The sequence below is a fragment of the Lupinus angustifolius genome, chromosome LG06, assembly GCF_001865875.1.
Source record: "Lupinus angustifolius cultivar Tanjil chromosome LG06, LupAngTanjil_v1.0, whole genome shotgun sequence".
NCBI classification, from domain to species: domain Eukaryota; kingdom Viridiplantae; phylum Streptophyta; class Magnoliopsida; order Fabales; family Fabaceae; genus Lupinus; species Lupinus angustifolius.
In genome coordinates, this window is record NC_032014.1 from 31,966,963 (window position 1) to 31,989,759 (window position 22,797).

Consider the following 22,797-nt stretch of genomic DNA (forward strand, 5'->3'; position numbering starts at 1 on the left):
TCCTAAGCAAACCAATCATCATAATCAGGACTACCAATAGAGGTGCCATTATTAGTGAGAAATTCAGGTTTAGGCTTCACTTTTCCATTAGTTCAGCTCAATGATTTCAAGCAAGGAGAGAGGTGTCTTGGTTGTTTTTTGATCCCTTTTGTATATTTCCCTAACATCAACTGTTTTCTTTTGTATATTTTCTGAATCATCAATTATTTCTTTTTGTAATTGTTATTATGATCATGTTATATATTCTCCTTGACATTCTCACAATACAAATTCTTTTCATTACGCAAAAGGAGAAAAGCAATGCTCTTTATTAATAAGAATCAACAAAGGATCCAACCAAACACACAAGATAAACATACATAAGTAGATGAAGGATTCACATTCCTTCTATTGAACATTTATTTAAAACCAGAGCATAATATTTCAGCATTCATAGACCCTCTTAGATAGAGATACTGTTGGGAATTCCTCTGAAAGTCAATCCTTCCTCGCTTGAAGGATAAAGCAAAGTGTAAGGAAGCTTAGCTGGCCCGGTACGGTTTTTCAAGTTCTCATCAGCGTTCTTAAGTACTAGTTTTTTCTCAATCTCTGCAAGCTTCTTTCCGAACCTATTAAAGGCCTGTACTGCCTCCACATCAGAAGTGAATTTATCACCGCCATCTCGCTGCCCAAGGTACAACTCATCAGAAGCATGCTTTGACAAGATTTCAATAACAGTAAGATCAATAAGTGTCTCTTTCTTTCCTGTGATTGTACTCAAAAACACCTTCTCGGGGTTCTTGGACAACTGATCATACTCAGGAGAACCTTTCTCAGGAATGAACTTCCGAGTAAGCGTTGGCCTGTTAAGGATATAACCTCCATATGGATACTGTCCGAAATTAACAGCTGCGTGAAGTGCTGAAGCAGTCCATATGAGGGTAGTGGAAATTTCAACCAACTCTTCGCGAGTTTGCAACTTAGGCCACCATGGCTTATCTTTCAAATCACCATGACCTACCTCGACAAGTTCTTTCCACCAAGCTTGGAGTTCAGGGTCTTGTTTGAGTTTATCATCTGACTTGTAGTAGAATGAGACATATTCTTGGACCCATGTCTTAATAGCTGCCCATATTTCTAATCCATCGGAAGCATAAGGGTAGTCCTCAATCACAAGGCGAAGGCCGTGGGGAGCAGATTCATCCTTAACAGCCACTCCTCTATAATACAAGCAACCAAATAACATCAACATCAATATTTTTTCAAACCCTTTTCTCTTCACTAATGAGTAAATTGAGAGTCGAAAATGATATTTATACACCAAATTTTGCACACCATTGACTAGCATACTCTAGTGACTAGCATACAAATTTGGAAAACAAGCATCTCATCACATCACATTTTACACATTGTTGTTTTTAAATAAAAAGGAATTATGATTGATGGTTATATAGGTATGAAAAGTTGTGTTGTGAAAACTAGTGAGAATATCATACTCTATAAACAGCTAGTGTGCAACATATACTCTGTGTGTAAATCATACTCTAGTAATTTTAAACGACATTACCTCTTGAGAAGATCAGCGGGTAGTGCTTGATCCGGAAAAACCCAATCCTTATAGATCACAGCAGACAATTCCAAAGAGTACTGGCCCCACAAGAATGTTGACTCTATGATACCATCTGCGTTGACAAGGGCTTTCCTTGCAAGCGAGTTTATATTCATCGTGTCACGGTAGTGAGGAAACAGAAGCTTATAAATTGGGTGAACCACACTCAGATGCCTATTTGTCGCTAAGATAAATGGCTCGACAACTGCATGAGTGTTTAACCTGTAATCCATGCAAACATATCAATGATTTATTTCATAAATACATTAACTAAGATTAACTAATTGTATGGATCATTGACAATTTTTACCAATGGCTAACTAGTTGATGGTAGCACGAGTCGTTTACAACAACATAAGCCTTGGCCAATAACCAAATATAAGCTTCAGGACCTTCATGTGCAGGCACATAGACATCAGTAACAGGACCATGTTCATCTCCTTGAGGATGTGGCTTACTCAACTCAATGGCCAATGGTGTTAAAGTACCGTCATCTTTCAATAAAAAGATGGTTCTTGTGGCATAAGCCTTTGTGGTAGTTGCATTTATTCTCCTCAGGTATGGAATGAGATAGTCATGGTGATTCAATATGAACAATTTCTTGTTCTGGATAGCCTGTTCAACCAAATATAATTCATTGATTTATATCCATTTGAATCACATAAAAATACATAAATGGCAGAAAGATTTTGTACTTATATATTACCTGTTCAACAGTGAGGCCACCCAAATTAGGCTCTAAATGTTCTTTTGTGATTTTACTGTTATTATCACCATAGGCTTGGGTATCAAGCTTGCTAGTTATTGGGAACTCCTGCAATAAATTTAGCATACAATGAGATTATCAATTGCAAATTTAACATCCAAAGTTAATTAGATCTTTCAGTTGCATGTAGCTAATTTCATAACAATTAACTCTTAATCAAGCTTGCCTCAAGAATTCTAATGACATTAGGATTCAATCCAGCAATCGTTTCTCTTCCGAATTCTTCATCACTCTTCCATGCAGACTTATCAACTGCACAAAATAAACCAAGTCAAATATCCATCATATTTTTCTCTTCATATTGTTGAATGTATACACATAGGACTATCTTATTTCTGTCGATTATCAGTAAGTGTTCATGCAAAACTATTTTTACACTGATAGTAACATAGCATATAGTAACTTAATCCATGCTGATATAGATTGCATTTTTTTTTTCTTCTTCTATATATTAATTCAAGATATGTAGCATACCTTGAATCACATTCGGCACTGGAAACTTGAGGAATTGTTCACCATCAGTTCTAAGAATTTCTTGGAGAACTGGAATAGGAGGAGCAAACTTCTTAAGAAAGTTTGTAGGCAGAGTAATTCCACCTTCATAAAGTTTATTCACTTCCTGGAAGTTATCAAACTCAAGACTTAGGATATTTCCATCAAATGCATCTGTCAACACAGGTACCACATCTGATGCTACAGATTTTAGTCCAGAAGCAAGGAAATCTGATGATTTTACGTGACCGAATGCTTCGTCTCTTGGAATGTAAACAAAATCGCCGGGTACCTCACTTTTTGGATCTGTAAAGAAGAACAGCAACAGCAACAACAACACCAATTTTAGGATCATAGTAAAGTAACTTGTTATAGTAGAACATGTTTCTTACTATGAGACATTGAAAACATTCCATTAGTTATGGTATCACTAACTTTAAGAAGCACATTGATTCTTCTGATTGAAACTAAAAAATATGTGACAAGTTCCTAGATACTGAATAAGAGATCTATCTTGGTTTGTATCATTAAATATGTGTCACATTAGATTTGTAGACTCATTATTTCTCACTTTATTTATATTTTATATGTTATAAGTGATCTATCAGATATTAAATGATCTAGATCTTGTATCATCTTATGCTATTATGCAACTTTACATACTAAAACATCATGAAATAGATAAAGTTCTGGTCATAACCTTTCTTAGTTGCTTTTCTTCCGGTTCTTCCCCTTCGAGGGTAAGGCAAGGTAGACCCTCCAAGAATAGGACGGGGCGCACCGCTATCGGGTTTTCCCAAGTCATTGTAAACATCATAATCATAGATCCTGTCATATTCCTTGCGCTCTCCTGTTCCATCTCCTCTTAAAACCTTCAGTTCTTCTTCTCTGTACTTCACAAGTGGAGCAGGTGTTGCACTTGGAAGATATGTCTACATTATATGAAATTTCTCATTAGATGCATAAACTAAAGTTCATCAACTTGCATAATCAACCATTAATAAACTATACACATCAACCTACACTACAAGAATTTTCCGGGGTTGCTACGAAATTTCGCTAGGGAATTTACTAGTTAATTCGCGAAATTCTTGTAGTGGATAGTAAAAATTGAACAACATAAACTTTTACTATGTTATAGTATTTGATAATACACTATCATTCAACTATACTTTCATATGACATTGGTTGATTGAGTGATAGTATCAAAAATAATAACAAAGATCTGTTGTCTCAAAACATGTCCCAAAGTATATCTCGTACCAATGAGACAATGTCATGTCAATTAAAAATACTAAAGATTTATTATTTTTCTGTTTTTGTTTTATTATCATTCGTCCGAGACAAAGTTTGAAACATGGTTTGGAACATGTGATATTCATTAAAAAAACAGTGGTACTTAAATTCATATTATAAAGTAAGATACTTAGAAGATAAGTATATATAATCTTACATGGTTGGCAAAGAAAATGCGATCTTGCTTGTAAGACTTGGAATTGTAAACCCAAGAGTTGGCAATAAAGTGAATGGTTCCAATGTTTGGAACATCTTCAAGAGTGAGACTCTTAAGGTAGAACTCAACTTGAAGAAAGTTCTTGATAAAAAATGCACCAGGAATACCAAACTCATCATCCCATTCAAAATGAATGCTGAATGCACTTTCCTGAGCTCCTAAGGTTGGTAAAGAAGTAATGATACCTTCCAAGAATGTTTCTTTACCAACTTTTCCTTTCCCAGTTCCTGCAATAATGAATGAATAATTGTTGAATAATTATATCCAATAATGGATGAAGAAAGTGTGAATAGAAAAAACAAACCATCAGTCTTTGTAGAACTAATCAACTTGAAGGCAATGTTACGGCCCAAGAATGAAGTAAGGCCATCAACTGCAGAACCAATGATGTTGATTCCAGTGCCAAGAATGCCACCAACACTAGTGAGACTGTTAATATCCAACACATTCTTTCTCATCAACACCACTGTTCCTTTTATCTTCTGACCCCTGTTGATCAAACCAGTCACCCCTGAAAACATCTTCGCTACTTTTCTTTAGGATATGTTCACAAATGATATTAGATGGATTGTGAGGAATACAAGCTAAGGGGTGCTAAGTATTTATAGTCATACAACAAGAGTACAACAATGTCATGTCTTTCAACTTTCAAGGGTTATTATTGGAATTTAATATCTATGGATAATCTAAGACTTCTTTATTGAGGAGCTCTATTTCATGGTTACACATCTCTTGTTCTATAAATTTGTGTTATTGCATGTACCATCAAATATGATTGGTTAGAAAAATGATTAATTATTAATTTTTTAACTTCAAAACATTTTTTCAACTAATCATAAACTAATAATACATATAGTGATATAAGTCATGGAATAGCAAATGTGCTCCCATATTTTATGTCTCATATCATTTTTTGTGATTAAGCAGAAAAATAAAATAAGAATTAAATATGTATTGATTTTATATTTTATGATCAATGAGAACGAAATGATACATGAAGTGATACATATCTTATGACAGAAAATGTATTTTCTTTCATGGAGTGTAATATCTACGTATTATCATTATAAAGATTTATACACAAATAATATATTGTTATTGTTCATGATTAAAAATAAATTATTAGTAATAGATATGTACATTTTTTCTCTCTTATGTGTATTGTCTGAATATCAAAAGTATCATATCATTCTTATTATTTTATTATTTTTCTTTTTTCCACGAGATTCTATCTCTATCTAGTAGAGGTGATGTGAATTATGAAGGGTAGATGAAGGACAAAGACATAATATGGACTTTTAATGTGATTCAATTAAATTAATCTTCATTTAGCAATCATGTAATTTCATTTGTCCTTGTGTGTGAAGTTGTGAACAGCTGAATATGAAGGCTTTATTATGCATGAGTGAAGTTGTTAACTTGGATATTCATATGGGGACAAAGATCTCATATACATATTGGTGTCCTTAATAGTATATCAAGTCAATCAAAATGTATTACTTAATTGTAACTTTTTATAAGAATATAAATTAATATTTTATAGTATTTTAAAAAATACTATTAATTAAAAACAATGAGACATAGTCTTTTTACGACAGAATATTATTGTCTTTATATATCAACTTTATACATTATCCATAAAAGAAACTATGAGACTTTTTTTCAAACCTAAACTTGTCAATATATAAAGATATTTTACAAATCCATAGGCATTTCTAATGGTTTTCATGATTTGTGTTTGATTGCTTCAATCTCATAGATTCTATTTTACTAATGGTATTTGTTAATCTTGGTTTAACACATGCTTGGTCTAAAAAAGATGAAAATTACTTATATTCTCATTTAATTTGGGTCGCTTCTAATAGACTTTATTGGTATTTCACATTTTTTATTGATTCGACTTATAAAGAGGAAGATCATTTTATCATTTTCAACATATTAGATTGGTTCAACCAAATGCAATAATAAGAGTCCCCTAGATTTAAGTTACACATATAAATTAAATAGGTGAAAAGTTGTATTTAAATTAACTAATCTAATGTTACTATCATTTGTTGGGAAAAAACAATCCAACTCAATAATAAAATCAATTTGAAACAAATTTAATATATAGTATAAAAGTATAGTTTATATCATGAACTACATGTGCTCCTAACTAAAAGGTCGGATCACTTGGTGAGAACATCTTCAATCATACAATTTTATAAAGTTTATGGAATGGATAATAAAAAATAATCATTGAGGTAGGGTTTTGAATGTGAAATCATTAATTAAATCTTAGAGTCATATATAATTAAGTTTATGACTAGAATTATTTATTTTAATTTGTGCAAGAGTTGATTCACTAGGCAACAATTACATGCACCTTAAATATGTTTTTGTCTCTCCATCTATACAACTTTGATGCTACAATTATATTGCATAAAGCTCTTAGTATATGATGTTACTAAACTAGAGATGATAATGATTCAGCATTTGGCTTGAAAATTAGATTATATATATGGTAATAGTTGAAAATATAACTTAACATAAATGCACGGACTAATGATATGGTATACCTAAGAATAAAAGCCACTCCTATAATACGGTCAAATCTTACAAGTTAAGTTTTTGAAGTTTTTATATACATAAATTAAAAAAGAGGGTCATTCTAGTTTTGGGAGTGATTCTATATATGTGATTATGAAGGATCAATTATTTTCACAGCAGTAAATTGAGTTTGTTTTGTTTACAAAATCAAATGCGTAGAAAAACAAGGTGTTAGTCTAGTGGTGTAAGGTCATATTGGATTCTTAAGGTTAAGTGTTTGGTTCTTGGGATTGACACTTATTAAAAGTAACAACCGCAAACTCAAAAGTGATTAATTTCTTACCCAAAAAGGCAAAGAGATACATTTGTTAGTATAAAAAAAATCAGATGTATAGATCTATTTCCTTTTAAATTTTGATAGAAAAACTAGGTCTAGAATAATTTTATATTGTCCTATTAAATTCTTCTACTGACAAAAAATAAAATATGTTACTTGTAGGTATGAAAATTTAATATAAGTATATATCATTTTCTATTATAATAATATAAATGTTCTCAAACATAATTAAGTTTATAAAAGGATACATGTGGCTAAATGAAAAAAGTATGTTTATTAGTTATATAATCAATTTATCGATATATTGTGTTGCGCAAAATCTTTTAAAATAACCATTTACTCTAAATATTCGTCCATTTTGAATGAAGTGTGATCAACGGTTAAGAGGAGCGAGTGGTCACTGGATAACGCCGTTCAAAACTATAAAAAAACTTTTATAACCCACATGATACATGAGTTCATTCAGGAAAGTTATTGGTCATTCTTTTGGTACAAGTCAACCCGACCCGATTATTTATTAATTCGATCTAAAAATAGGTTAGAAATTCTTTTTTTTGTAATACTAAAAATATCATCTCACTTAAGAATAATAAACTAATCATTTTTAGAATGTACGGTTACTCCTTCTTATAAAAAAGGACATATAAAATGATACTTAAGGCATGCGATATAATAAATACGTGATTTTTATAATAGAAAACAAAAACTGATTGCCTACGGATCAACCCGTTTAACATATTTCCTTTAGTGGGAAAGGCTAATGAAATAATGCCCCAGAGATAAATTCAGCCCGGTCCGATCAAACCCGAAATATGAATGCCGATAATAACCGAACTCGAACAGGTTCGGTCTAATTGAAGTATCACCATTGGTCGTGGTGCACCATTACTACAACCTTAGTCGACATTTTAAAATGGCATAAGCAAACTACAACGTGGTAGTGTTTATGGTTGGAAAAGTATTTGTATACTACACACAAAATAATCGTGGTGTAAGTAGTAAGTAATAAGTACATGTTGAGAAAAGATATAAAATGAAGTGATTTATTGATATGATCGAAAAAAGGACACATATAGATGATGATAAACTATAAAAATGTGAGAAAAGGATAAAAAAATTGTTAAGAATATAAATTTCTTGTGTTTAAGTCTAGATTTGAATCTCATTTTCGGATCTCAAGACTATGGGTATTAAAGATTATTACTTGTGGAACGTGTACACCTCATGAGAGAATATAATACTCAATAATACTTAATAATACAATAATACTTAGACGTACAATTAAGCAATAAAGAAAAAAGGGTTATAAATAAAAATATAGCCACGAGTCACACGAGAACAATATTATAATATTTATAGTAATATAATAATGAGATGAACCATTCATGCCTTTCTTTTTCAATCTTGTGTCTTATCCTTTCACCAATCGTACCAAACTTTTTTAATAAGTTGTCTGATTTATTTATCTTCTATGAATATATCCACGAATTGATGCCTTCTACACTTTTCTTCTAGTCATGTAACTTATCTGAATCGTGTGAATGTATATCCCATGTGTTTTTTAGAGATATAGAGTAAAATAATAAGTTCAAGGAATATTTATTAATAGGTTTCGTACAAATTTATGTCATTTTTTATATATAATATTTAATTGTATATAACATTTTAACCATTAATTTAATGGAAACTATTGTCAATTTATCACAAGGATGCATCCAGGAAAGAGTGAGGTGTACACGTTCCACAAGTAATAATCTTTAAGGCCCCATAGTCTTTACATTCAAAATTTGCATACTTAAAAATAATTATTTTATGAATAATATGATAAATTTATTATTAGTCAAGTAAATGTAATTTATTATGAAATAATAATAAAGTATGTGATACATAATGTTAAAATAATAATAAAAAATTATAACGTATATTTATAAATTTGTGGGTACTTATAAAGTGGATATCATAAAATTTGTTATGACCCATGAGTGAGTAGTTATTGCCGTATTTCCACAATTGTCATCCATATCTATAGATATGGTTAATTACTAAACTTTTTGAGTAAATACTATTAAATGTGGGTCAAATAAGTATTTGTTTAGCACGTTATATAATACGTGATAGACAAACTAATTTGACTATAAAAAAGATAAATTTGACATGTATTTAGTTTTCAATGATCATTTTAAGTTTTCAATTTTTAAGGATCAAACTAATATATATATTTAGATATTCACTAAAGAATTTTTTAATTATCTTAGGAGGGAAGGGTCCCAACACCTAATTACCCCTTCCTGATCTGTCCCTGTGTGAAAACATTTATTATTTATATATTACTTATATTTCAGAACTAAATATATTTAAGCCTTTTAATATTGAGGACAGGTGAGTGCAATTATTATATTATTACTAATAATATCTCTATATAATTGTTTCTATGCAGTGGCCACGATTTGCATGCAGCTAATATATCTTTATATTGTAATCATCTTTTTGGACAAATGGAATATAGAAGAGTGAAGTTATTTGTAAGTGAGAGAGACTTGTAATGCCTAATATTAAATACAACCAAATAAACACTTTAATATCATTAAAATAATAACTCAAATAAACAACAAACTCTTATTACAAATTTCTTTAGTTGTATTTTCTCAAGTAATAATTAAATAATTTTTTATATAGGTGATTACCTATGCATAAAAAGGAATCATATTTACTTTTGTCATGTTTAACACGTGTTATATTTTTTGTCCCGTCTATTTTTCTGATTTCGTCTATGCCAAACTATGTTCTAATACAATTTGGAAACAAAAATAATTATGTCTCTAAATATCGTGCCCATACAAAATATATTCATCACATAAATATTAATGTGATAAAAAATAATAGAAGCACTCAATCACTCCATCCTAAAAATTGCTGACCGATATTATTAAATAAATTCTAATTGACAGCTACGTTATTCTAGTTCAGCTCACCTTTTGCCAGCTATTAATATATATATATATATATATATTGATAGCATAAATTTTTTGTGTTTAATATGTATCCTACACTATTTATATTTATTATTTTTTGAGTCAATGATAATTAACACAAAAAATAATTATTTTCTGTCATTTATTTTTGTACATTAAAGACATAATCTATGATAAGATAATTAAGGGAAAACTTACGGGAAGCAAGCTAGTAACAAAGAAATATTGGTATTGTTGGCACCAAAGTGATTAATTATTAGGCGGTTCAAAACCATATAGTATCAGATATTCACTATCATTAATTATTTGTTTTATATTTTTCACTCTTCTTAATATCATTCATGAGGGTTAAGGATTTAGAGCTCGTAAAGGAAATAAAACATTATAATTTTATTAAAAAAATAAATATTTAATATATGGAGAAATAATAAAATTTTATTTTTAACTCTTTATTCTTAACCTTCATGGTAACTTTAAGACAATCCATAACAAGAAAAAAGCTTTAAGACAATCAATATTTTTAATTTACAATATAAATAACGAAAGATGATAATACATTTGGAACCAATGATCTCAAACCATCTAATAATGCATTTAGTTAAAAATATTGACCTAAAATGAAAATAAAATATTAAGAGTGAATGGAGTGGGAGCTGGATTTGGATAGAATAATATAAATTATATATTGGAGTTGGACAATATATTAGTTTAGCAGATCTCAGAATATCTTCCAACCATTTGAGAACGTGCAATAATGCTATAGTCGATAGGTGAATCTCTCTAAATATGGTAAAATTTGTGAAATATTATTTATTTATTTTTGTATAATTAATGTTATCCTCTACTTATAAATAAGGAATTAATTTTTTCATAATGTCCAACTATTTATTCAAATAAATATGTCTGTCAGAAATTAAACCTTATATTTTTTGGTTACTTTAGGATTTAATAGAATATTACAACACTTGATCGATGTCTCATACATGAGATTTCATTTGCATAAATATTTTAAAAAGATTATGAGTTCAAAATTTATGTCTTGAATGTGTAAAAAAAATATATTATTAGTATATTATTTATCATTAATTTATATTACTTTTGTTTATAATCAATGATGATTTACAAATCAATGGTTGATAATTTACCCACAATATAAAAAACTTTTAGATGGTCAGTATATACATATTATGTACACATAGCACCCCTAGGTCATCATGTAAGGCCCAATAATTGATATATTAATGATAAATAGTTATTCATTTAAGTCATTGGATGATAAATTTACTAATGTTAATTTTTTAATTAACTATACTAAAATATATATTGAAAGTGAAATGTTAGAATTACTTGATAACAAAAGCTTTGATAAATGACTTTGCAGCTTAGAAAAATAAAAGATTAATATGAGAATTAATTAATTATATTAGATTAGACATCAAATATAAATCTCATCTAAGACCCTAAAATCTTTAAAACATGATAAGTTTGAAAAAAAACTTTTTATATTAAAAATTACATAAGTTTTAAATTTACTAAAATTCATAGGAGTATTTTTTATGTTTTTTAAATCAAGAGATAAAAACAAACCTTCATATTACCAAACTGTTTACCTTAACATTCAATTTATATTCTCCCACATACAAAATGAATAAAATAAGTAAATGGATAAAACAGGTCCAAACAATATTAGGCCAACTAAGTCAACTCCTCTTAATAAAATAGTATATGTCTTACATCCTATAACTTAGAAATTGAATAAAATAAATAAAAGTTAACATATCCTCTTAAAAATAATTAAATCAAAAGGTAAAATAAATTATGTCAACTAACTATCAATCCATTTATTAGTAGTAACTATAGATTAATATTTTTGGTCGGTATTTTACATTACTTTTCAAATATGGAATTGTAAGAAAACTTAATATAATAACCCAAAAAATAATATATGAAATAATTATTTCGTAACGAAAATTTGGAATTAATTTAGTGCCAATAAATAGATAATAATGTTAAGAAGGTGATAGCACATATGCGGCATGAAAATCTTACTGACCACAAAACAAATTGGTCCATTCGCTGTTACCCAATTATTAAGGGTAGCCACGTTTATCTTGCCCTACAATAGTTTAGGAACGATGATTTATTCCAAAAAGTTCATGTTTGCATGGCTTAAGTCAGTTAAATCCAACTAACAATGTATTAGTTTAATGGTGTAAGACTATATTGGATTCTTAAGATTGAAGATTTAATTCTTATGAGTGACACTTTGTTAGGAATGACAACAACGAACCTATAAAAAATTAGTTCCTTATCTAAAAAGATGGAAAAATATAATTGGTAATATAAGAAAAAATCAATCAAATCCTACCAAATAATATAAAAAAGTTATTTTATGTTTTATGGTTTTTCTTTTCAAGTAAGTAACAACTTTTAATTACATTGAGATGCAAAAATGAGATAAGTGATATCAATTCATACTTTAAATGAGATGAGTGTTAAAATGTCATCACCATTAAACTTTAATGGAAATGTATTTCTATATTAACTATTTTATCTGAGTCTCATAACCAAGTTCAGTCATATATGATTGTCGATCATTCAAAATATCTACACAACTATCGGAAATGACAATATGTATAAAACAAAGCCAAGTCACTAGATGTAATGTTGGAAAAATATACTGTCTGAGTAGAGGACATGTTCACAATATTACCTACAATGGTAATCAAACTCTGCAACATTGACCGATAGGTCAAAAAGATAAAGTCATGTCATCTATAACGATGGTAGATCTTAAAGTCGTATCATCTATAATGATGATAGACCTAGAGGTAAAGGATAAGTATGTGAATCCATGAAGAGATGACATGTAACTACTGACAAAGAATCTTGTGATTTGTCCACTTTCCTTTCCTTGTCTTCTATAGAGGTCAATGATTGTTCTATTCTCTAGTATTTCGTTAGCCATGTCCTTGTGTATGTGGTACACACGTTCAGAGGGTTAGGGTGACCAAGTAAACTATTCTTTTTCATATATATTCTCCTTTAAATTAGTTCAAATTTTTCTTTTTTTTTACATAGGAAAGTTATTTTATGTATGGACTTTTATTATATTTAAAGAATTTTGTAAAATAATTATCTATTTATTTATTATATAAGTTATTTTATATATGTATTTTTATTATATTTAAATAATGTTGTAAAATAATTATCTATTTATTTATTATAATTACATAGTTTTTTAAAACGAATTAACCAGGATCTTTTGCAAATATGTTTTTCTTAACTGCACGATTTCTGAAACTTTCAAAAATAAAATAAAAAATAGAATAAAGTTTAAAATAAAAAAATGGTTTATGAAATTTTAGCCAATGTTGGAAAAATGGAAGCCGTAATAAATCAAAAGCAATAAAAAAAGAGTGTAATATTGATGCACCGACAGTGTAAAGAATTATGCACAATCAGTGTATCATTCACCTTCATTTGAATCATTTTATAAAAAGTTAAACATAATTGAAAATAAATAGTAGATAATGGAATGACAGTGTAAAAACACTTACACCATCGGTGTATACATCTTTTTCTCATAAAAAAACATGTGTATGGATGTGGCCATAGATAACATTGGATAAGAAATTTGGGACCCCCAATAATACTAGAATGGGGTGAATAGCTGGACGGTGGTTGCAATAATGGTAACTGCTGTGAAATATCCAACTTTTTTTTTTTTTTTGCATTATCAAATGTAACTTCTTATCCTTTTTGATAAGAAACTAATTTTTTTTAGGGTGTTAGTTATCCATTCTAACAAGTATCGTTCAGGGAATTGAAACTTCTTATCTTAAAGATTTAATGAAATTTTATAGCACTAGACAAATTCTTTATTAGTAATATCCAAACTTTTGAAGCCAAATAATCATTTTAAAAACGAAAAATTATATTGACTGCACTTAATTTTATGTTAGTATAAAAACGAAAATCATTCTCTCTTTCAAAAATGAAAATAACCATCAAATATTTAATGTTATATTGTACGAGAAATAATGCGATAATAGTTAATATAAATCTTAGAGATCCATATGGTTTAGATTAATTAAATACATCATTAAAATTATATTTATCTCTCATGTATGACATTTAATGTAATATATGTATATAAATTAGAAGTGATATATACAATTTTATTGAATATCAAAGAATATCAATATAATTTACTTATATACCAACCCAATAAAATCATGTCAACTAATAAAATTATGCCAATAATTTTTTTCATCCTCTACCAAAAAACACTGCAATTAATTAGTTGATATGATTTTATTAGCTTGCTATAAACTATAGATAAATAGAGAAATAATGATAAAGAAAATCTCCACTCTTCTAATATAGGGTCATTGAGGGCACTTACTCTAGATTTATCATGTAACTAACTTTATGTGAATGTTATCTATGGTCTAGGATACATGTTTCAAGATCATACTAATTTTGGGTTTGTTTGGCTTGCTTGGATTTTGGTGGTTGCATTTTAATCTTCTCAACTCATATATAGTCCTCATATGTCAGCCCATTTTCAAAGATCATGTCCATTGTATGTACAATCATACTTTACCACAACCGAAACTAAACTAAATCCTCTCTGATACTGGATCCTCGAGTACTGGAAAAGATCCAATTTCAGTTGGGATACACTAAGACCTTGATGCTAATGTTATGAAACTAGTTAGTAAATTAAGGTCTCTATATACTTCACATAATCAAGGATATTTAGAGTTTTATTCATTATGCTCCTTGTAAACATAACATTATCAAATTACCAAACTCATAGTGCTGTTTTTATTTGCAAACCAGAACCCAAGAGGATTCAAATACAGCACTTAAATACAAACATGATTATTAAACCATAATATACATAAGATGCATGATTGCATCTATGTTATTGGAAGTGAAAATAGTAAAGAAAACCCACCAACATGATCCTTCATATAGAGATACTATTTGGAATTCCTCTAAAGGCTAACCCTTCTTCACCACTAGGATGAAGTAGAGTGTAGGGCAATTCAACAGGCCCTATTCTATTACCAAAACTAGCATCATTGTTCTTTTGTGCAAAATTTGCTTCAATTTGTTTCAGCTTGTTTCCAAACTTTTGGAATGCTTGTAATGCTCTAGAATCAGAGGTCCAATGTGGATTATCCCTCTCACCAAGATAAACCTCATCTGAAGCATGCCTTGACAATATCTCTATCACTGAAAGATCAACAAGAGTTTGATACTTTGGTGTAATTGTTCTCAAATAAGCCTTTTGATGACTCTTAACCATTTCATCATATTCTTCTGTTCCTTGCTCAGGAAGCAACCTTCTAGTTGTAGTCGGTCGGTTCAGGATAAAGCCTCCATAAGGGTATTGTCCGAAATTAACAGCTGCATGAAGTGCTGAAGCTGTCCATATGATAATAGTGCAAGTTTCAATCAACTCTTCTAGTGTTTGCATCTTAGGCCACCATGGTTTATCTTTCAAGTCACCATGTCCTACCTCTACAACTTCTTTCCACCAATTTTGGAGTTCATAGTCACTTTTGACATCATTATCTGCAGCATAGTACAATGAGACATAATCATGGACCCATGACTTAATAGCAGCCCAAATCTCTAGTCCATCAGCGGCGTAAGGGTAGTCCTCTATCAAAAGGCGAAGTCCGTGTGGGGAAGACGAGTCCGCAACCGCCACTCCTCTAATCAAGCAAAAACACATACATGTTAGTTATTTGGCATAATTGTTCATTTTAAGGTTCCATATTTGGACAAGTTCATGTTTCTATAATAGAAGAAAGGGACATGTGAACCAAGAAAATGGTTAAATTAAAGAATGAAAATGAAAACTAAATGCACTTACTTTTCAACATATCAATTCTCTATAAGAACTTGTTTGCAATACTTGCCTAGTGTTCTATGTATATGAAGATTACCTCTTGATAAGATCATTAGGTAGTGCCTGGTCAGGGAAAACCCAATTTTTATATACTGCTGAAGACATTTCCACAGCATACTTTGAGGGCAAAAAAGTTTGCTCTATTATACCATCAGCATTGATTAGAGATTGCCGTGCAAGTGCGTTGATGTTCATGGTATCACGATAGTGAGGATGTAGGAGTTTATGAATCGGATGAAGCACGCTCAACTGTCGATTTGTCGCTATGACGAACGGCTCAACAACTGCATGGGTATTTAACCTATGAACATATGAAAACAAGAATTGAGACAACATATAGTTCATAGATACATCTATAGATTGAAATTATTTATGTTGATTGCAAACTTGTAACGACAAAGTTTATACCAATGGCTCATGAGTTGATGATAGCAAGAATCGTTTACGACTACATAAGCTTTGGCAAGTAGCCAAATTGTACTTTCAACACCTTCTTTTGCAGGTAAGATGACTTTACTAACTGCACCTGATTCATCTCCATCAGGATGTGGCAAACTTAACTCAATGGCCACCGGCTTTAAAGTACCGTTGTCTCTTAAGAAAAGGATGGTCCTAGTGGCATAAGACTTGGCAGAAGTTTGATTTATCCTTCTCAAATACGGCATGAACACATCATGGTAGTCTAGTATAAATAATCTCTGCTTAGAAAGTGCCTGATTCACAAGATTTATTTTAGTTACTTTGCTCGACATTATTATAACACTGAAATTTGATTCTTAAGTAGAAAACTATCTTTATGCAAGTCCTTAATTTATATCTATGGCTATGAGTTAGTACTGATATGTTTACCTCTTCTACTGTGCATCCATCTAGTTCAAGGGCTTCTGCGGTTATCTTACTGGTTTGGTCGCCATAGGTTTCAGGATCTAGGTTGCTTCTTGGAGGAAACTCCTGCCATCAATTAAAGAATATCGTGATCAAAGTGTCAAACCGTGACTCTTATATTTTTATTCACAAACTCTTACACGTGTTATGTTCTTATCGAAAAAGAGTACAACAAACACCTTTATGTTTTCATTCATAAACTCTTACACAGACACCTAGACAACGATACCTAAATTTTGTCATGTTTAATATGCAAACATGGCCTTCGACTATTTATAAATCAACACTTGAACTTACTTGCAGACGCCGAATTAAGCAAGGATTTACACCGGCCAGCATCTCTCTTGCAAATTCTTCATCAGTTATCCATGCAGACTTGCTCACTTCAACAGATAATAAAGAAAATTCATTACTAAACCGTATTACTTCAGCAAATGTTCGAGTTTTGCATTTGTTCTGAATATGATGTATGCTAAGTGGTTCAATTAAGATAAACTTTTTCAACACTTTCTAATATTTGAAACACACCTTGAATGATGTGAGGTGGTGGAAACTTGAGGACTTGTTCGCCATCGGTACGAAAGAGTTCTTTGATCACCGGCAAGGGACTAATTGTACTAATTACATCTAAGGGCAACTTAATTCCACCTTCATAGAGGTCGCGCACATCTTGGAAGCTATCAAACTCATTTGGTGTGAAATTTAAATCAAACACAGATTGGAATGCTGGTAACACATATTGAGATAGAGATTTAAGTCCATATATAAGAAAGTCTGAAGACTTCAAGTGACCAAAATTTTCATCTCTTGGAACATAAACTTCCCCTGGCTTCTCACACTTTGGATCTATTGAGAATACAACAATAACAGCATATATATACATTAGCAACCAAAATAAAGCCTGAAATACCGAGATCAACAACAAAAACCAAACATTGTCGAACGACATCATAATGCTCTACCATAAATCATGAAATCCCGAATCACCAAAATAAGAATAGAACAATAATACAAGAATGGCCATATGTTTCACAAATTACATAACCAATTATGGTATCACATAATGCCTCTTTTTAATATTGAGTTCAATCATTAATAAACAAAATATATATGCCTATCTTAACATGGCGAACTCCATATTATTACCTTCTCATGTAATTATTTCGCAATATGGATAAAATAGAAAAACATAGAGGTCATGAATGATAAATTTCACAATTCCTCTATAAACCCACTAATAAAATTATTTCGTGCTACATGAGCGAGAAAATGACATAAAAAAGATCATGATCCGAAAAACTCGACTAATGAAGTTGTTACCAAAAGCGAATTATAACGAAACTAGACATGTTATACTAATCTTAATTCAACGAAAATCAAAGAAGACTAACCTTTCCTCGTTGGATATCTTCCGGTTCTTCCCCTGCGAGGGTAAGGATGGATGCTAGACCCTCCCAAAATCGGGCGAACAAGCTTTTCGCTACTATCCGGATTGCCTAAGTCATTATAAACATCATAATCATAAATCCTCTCCCATTCTTTGCGTTCTCCTGTTCCATCTCCTCTTAAGATTTTCAATTCTTCTTCTCTATACTTCACAAGTGGAGCTGGTGTTTCACTAGGAACATATGTCTACATGCATTATATATATACATCACTATAAACATTGAAGTACATTAAATAAAAGGTTGAAAAAACAATATTTACATTGAGAATATAGATTATATTACCTTGTTGGCAAAGAAAATACGTTCTCTTTTGTTATAAAGTTTAGAGTTGTAAACCCAAGAGTTGCAAACAAAATGGATGGTTCCATGGTTTGGAACATCTTCAAGAGTTAAACTCTTGAGGTAAAACTCAACTTGCATGTAGTTTTTGATGTAGAATGCACCAGGAATTCCCATACTATTGTCCCATTCAAAATGAATGCTGAATGCTGATTCTCCTGCTCCTAAGGTTGGTAATGATGCAATGATACCTTCTAAAAATGTGTCCTTTCCAACTTTCCCATTTCCATTTTCTACAAAACAATATGGAACAAGATAAAAACACTACACTAATGGGGTTCAAATTGTTTCTTGAATACAACACTTTTCATTACTAACAAAACATCTTAGTTCCTTATAATCCTAAACATATGTTTCTTTCCTTAAATTAAGTATGTATAATTGAGGAAAAAATGTGTATACATAGAGTTTTTTAAGATGTGTATACAAATAATATTGAATAATATATTCACTGCTTATAAATCTATTTAATTTCTCAAAATATTAATAATTTCTTCCCAAAAAATATTAATAACTTTAATTTGTCCATGCAAATGTTAATGTTGAACCCTTTCTTTAAAAGAATTTTAGGGTGAGTTGGAGTTCCTTAATCTATCTCATAAGCTTATTTTCAATATTAGATTCTTCCGTATTGGAATATGAGATATGAGAAGAAACAAAAAAAATATTTTAATTTTTTTATTAAAAAATAACTTAAAATCATGACTATTAAAGTGATTTTTCGACGTGTAGCAATCTTCATCCAGTATTAGACTATTCGAGAGAACCCTACCAAATTAAGTTACTTTAATTATATTTGAGATGTGAAAGAAAGATCAAACCATCAAGTTGGGTAGCACTAATGAGCTGAAGTGAGACACTACGGCCCAAGAAGGCAGTGAGTCCATCAAGTGTTGAACCAATGACATTAAGACCACTCCCTATGACTCCTTCAACACCTCCACTTGGAATACTAGAAATAGTGTTAAAATCCAACAAATTCTTCCTCATCAATACCACTCTCCCTTTTATCTTTTGCCCTCTATTCATTATTCCTGTTACCCCTGAAAACATCTTTAACCACTTCAAAAAAACTATCTATCTAAGGAATTAAGGATAATGAGTTTATGACTTGTGAGCAATGCTAATAGTAGTGTGAAAGGTGTTATATTTATAGGGGGAAAGAGAGTAAGAAGAAATGGGTAATGGGTTGTTGTAATTCATCACTAGTAAGAAAATGTTTTCATTGTTAGCGTGGCAAAATGTTTTTTTTATTTTTTATATACCAAAGTGGTAGGTGTCAAAGAGATTTCATGCAAAATGGACAAAATATGAATAAGTATAAGAGGAACAATGAATGTGCATGTGAATTTAATTTGGCACCAAGTGCAATTGATTGTTTGCATGTTGTGGGAAACATAAACATGATCAATCTCAAGTATGAATCTTCCATCCTTGCCTAGGATCAGCGACGGACCCGCAAAATTTTTAATACAAAAAACTATTATATAATATATAGCTGGAGTAAGCATGAGCCAGTTGGGATAGGTTAAGGCTTGTCCTTGACCTACCCTAAATATTAGTCGAATTATTTTTTAAACATGGGCCTAAATCTGAAGTTAACGCGACCATAAACATCGATCAGGTCGGATTGGTCCATGTCATGATGAGTGACACATGAGATGAGTCGGGTTAGGTCATGTTTGGTCCCTATCCGGTCATAAATATTGACCGAGTCTAATTTTTGAACTCAAACTTAATCCTAAACCTGATGAAATGCGACCTTATTTGGACCCAATAATAATCAGAACGGCTGGCTAGGGTGGATCCTCCTCACCCCTCATGTATACAATCCCCACCCTGTTTTCTGTTATATATATTTGTTGTATTCCGGGATGAGCAGTAGTGAAAATGCAAGAAAAAATCATTAATGTTTAAAATTTCATTGTTGAGATATAATACTATTATCAAAGGGTTTTAGCAAGTGATTTACTTTTAAGTAATGAGCATATTATATACACTAATGAATATCTTTGTCAATAAAAATAAGGAAAATATAAAAGTTAGCCCATGGCAGAGGATAAGAAGTTTTAAAGAGTAATTTTGTATTGTAAAATTATGAATTTATTATTAGAGTAAATATCTATTTCAATCCTCATGTTTTTTTCATTTTACCAATTTGATAGCTCTAAAAGTAAAAAACCCAAAATATTCCCATTTTTAAAAAAATATAGTCAAGTTAGTTACTTTTAGCATGTTTTATAAAACCGGGTAAGGATCAATGTGATCCTAAAAGGACTAATTTGACTCCGATTTGAAATTTTTGGGACCAGTTTGAGTTTTTCAATTTTTGAGGGTCAAACCAGTATGATCAAAAAATATGAGGGACATAAATTAATATTTAGTCTTATTATTAATATTATTATTATTACTAGTGGGTACAGACACTTCGTGCCTGCTGGTGAATATTGTATGATACTACATATTCAATTTTTATATATTTCATTTTTTAGAATTAGAATGTATTTGTTGTATTCGGTGTACTTTATATTATATTTTTTGTGTGTTTATGATAATGTTTAATTTAAGGTGAAATATGTGGTTAATTAATGTGTTAGGTGGTTGCTTAGAATTATATGGTTTTTTTGTAAAAATTAAGTAATGTCAAGGGCAAAACAGGAAGTGAAAATTACACCATGATGAAAGTTATTTCAAGTTTTGGCTTTATATATAGTATAAATTATTATTATTATTATTATTATTATTATTATTGTTATTATTATTATGAGAAATGGTGAACCTATCCTGGTGTACATTTGCCTTAATCTAATTTCTTATCCTTGTCTTTTCGGGTTAAAGTTAATATAACACATAAATATGACATTTAATAAGATTTATGATGTCATTTAGAGAAATCCTAGTTAATACGACAGTCTGGTTTTATCAACACAATTGAAGAGGACCATGATCCACTTAAAGTTTATTTTCTTTTTCTTAAGGTCATAGTTCATCCAGGAAATCCTCTTTAATTAGATTAACATGTTTTGTTAGTTTTAATAATTAATGAATATAAATTAAAAATGAGAATACAAAATTTGTTTATTATTAACAAAAATACTGTAACGAGATAACTTGCACTGCAAGTCAGAGTTTTGGTTATTCAACAGCTGTCCAGTCTCCTAAGGGACAATTTGTAGTTTTATCTTTTATGTGTGCCTTGGAACTTTAATTTATGACCTCTTACTCCATCCATAGATTTTAATGCATCTAAGGACCAAAAGGTTCCACCACATTTACTACATTACTTACCAAATCATATATCAGACAACATTGTAATACATTTTAAGCAATCTTCACTTTCCATGCATTCAAAATCTATCATATGAAGGGACTATAAAAAATTAACCTATATCCACTTATCCAGCATTCAATCATTATTTGGATTCGGCAAATTACAATAGAAAGGTTAATTAGCTATTATCAAGCTCAAAAATAGAAAGGTTAATTAGCTATTATCAAGCTCAAAAATATGTTGTTTTGTTTGGAAGCTCATTAGACAGAGAATTCCTTCAAAGGTAGAATTATTTAAAAGGAAGATTATTCAGAGGATTGAGGACATTAATTGTACTATGTATTTGAACCATGCGGAATATGTTGATCATTTGTTTATTTCTTGTGATTTTGCTTCTGCTGTGTGGAGAGGAGTTTACTCTTGGTTACAAGTCTCCATTCAACTTCCAAATTCGGAATTCTTAGTAATGCATGATGCTCTTAGACCGAATGTAAAAGGGGCAAGTTTGTGGAGGATGGTATGGTTCATTGTCGTTTGGTCCATTTGGATTATGAGGAATGAATTAATCTTTTCCAACAAGGCTATGAGTTTTGGATTTAATCCAAGCTAGATCTTGGTCGTGGTTTCTCTCTAAAGTTGCTCCAACTTCTCTTGTGTTTGCTAATTGGTGTAACGATCCAAAAACTTGTATTATATTAACTTCTAAAAAGATCAATATTTGATCTTTG

General features: G+C 30.4%; 1 protein-coding gene across 1 annotated transcript; it reads right to left on the reverse strand.

Moving 5' to 3' along the window:
* Nucleotides 287–19,934, reverse strand: LOC109351272 (linoleate 9S-lipoxygenase-like). Its single transcript, XM_019592695.1, has 16 exons — nt 19,620–19,934; nt 18,742–19,031; nt 18,403–18,643; nt 17,540–17,857; nt 17,309–17,394; nt 16,976–17,077; nt 16,535–16,839; nt 16,276–16,427; nt 4,300–4,586; nt 3,547–3,778; nt 2,829–3,152; nt 2,521–2,606; nt 2,295–2,402; nt 1,899–2,203; nt 1,547–1,810; nt 287–1,199 (listed from the first exon to the last, which is right to left on the reverse strand). The coding sequence occupies exons 1-16, from the start codon at nt 19,849–19,851 to the stop codon at nt 443–445; spliced, it is 4,089 nt and encodes a 1,362-aa protein (XP_019448240.1). The 5' UTR covers nt 19,852–19,934; the 3' UTR covers nt 287–442.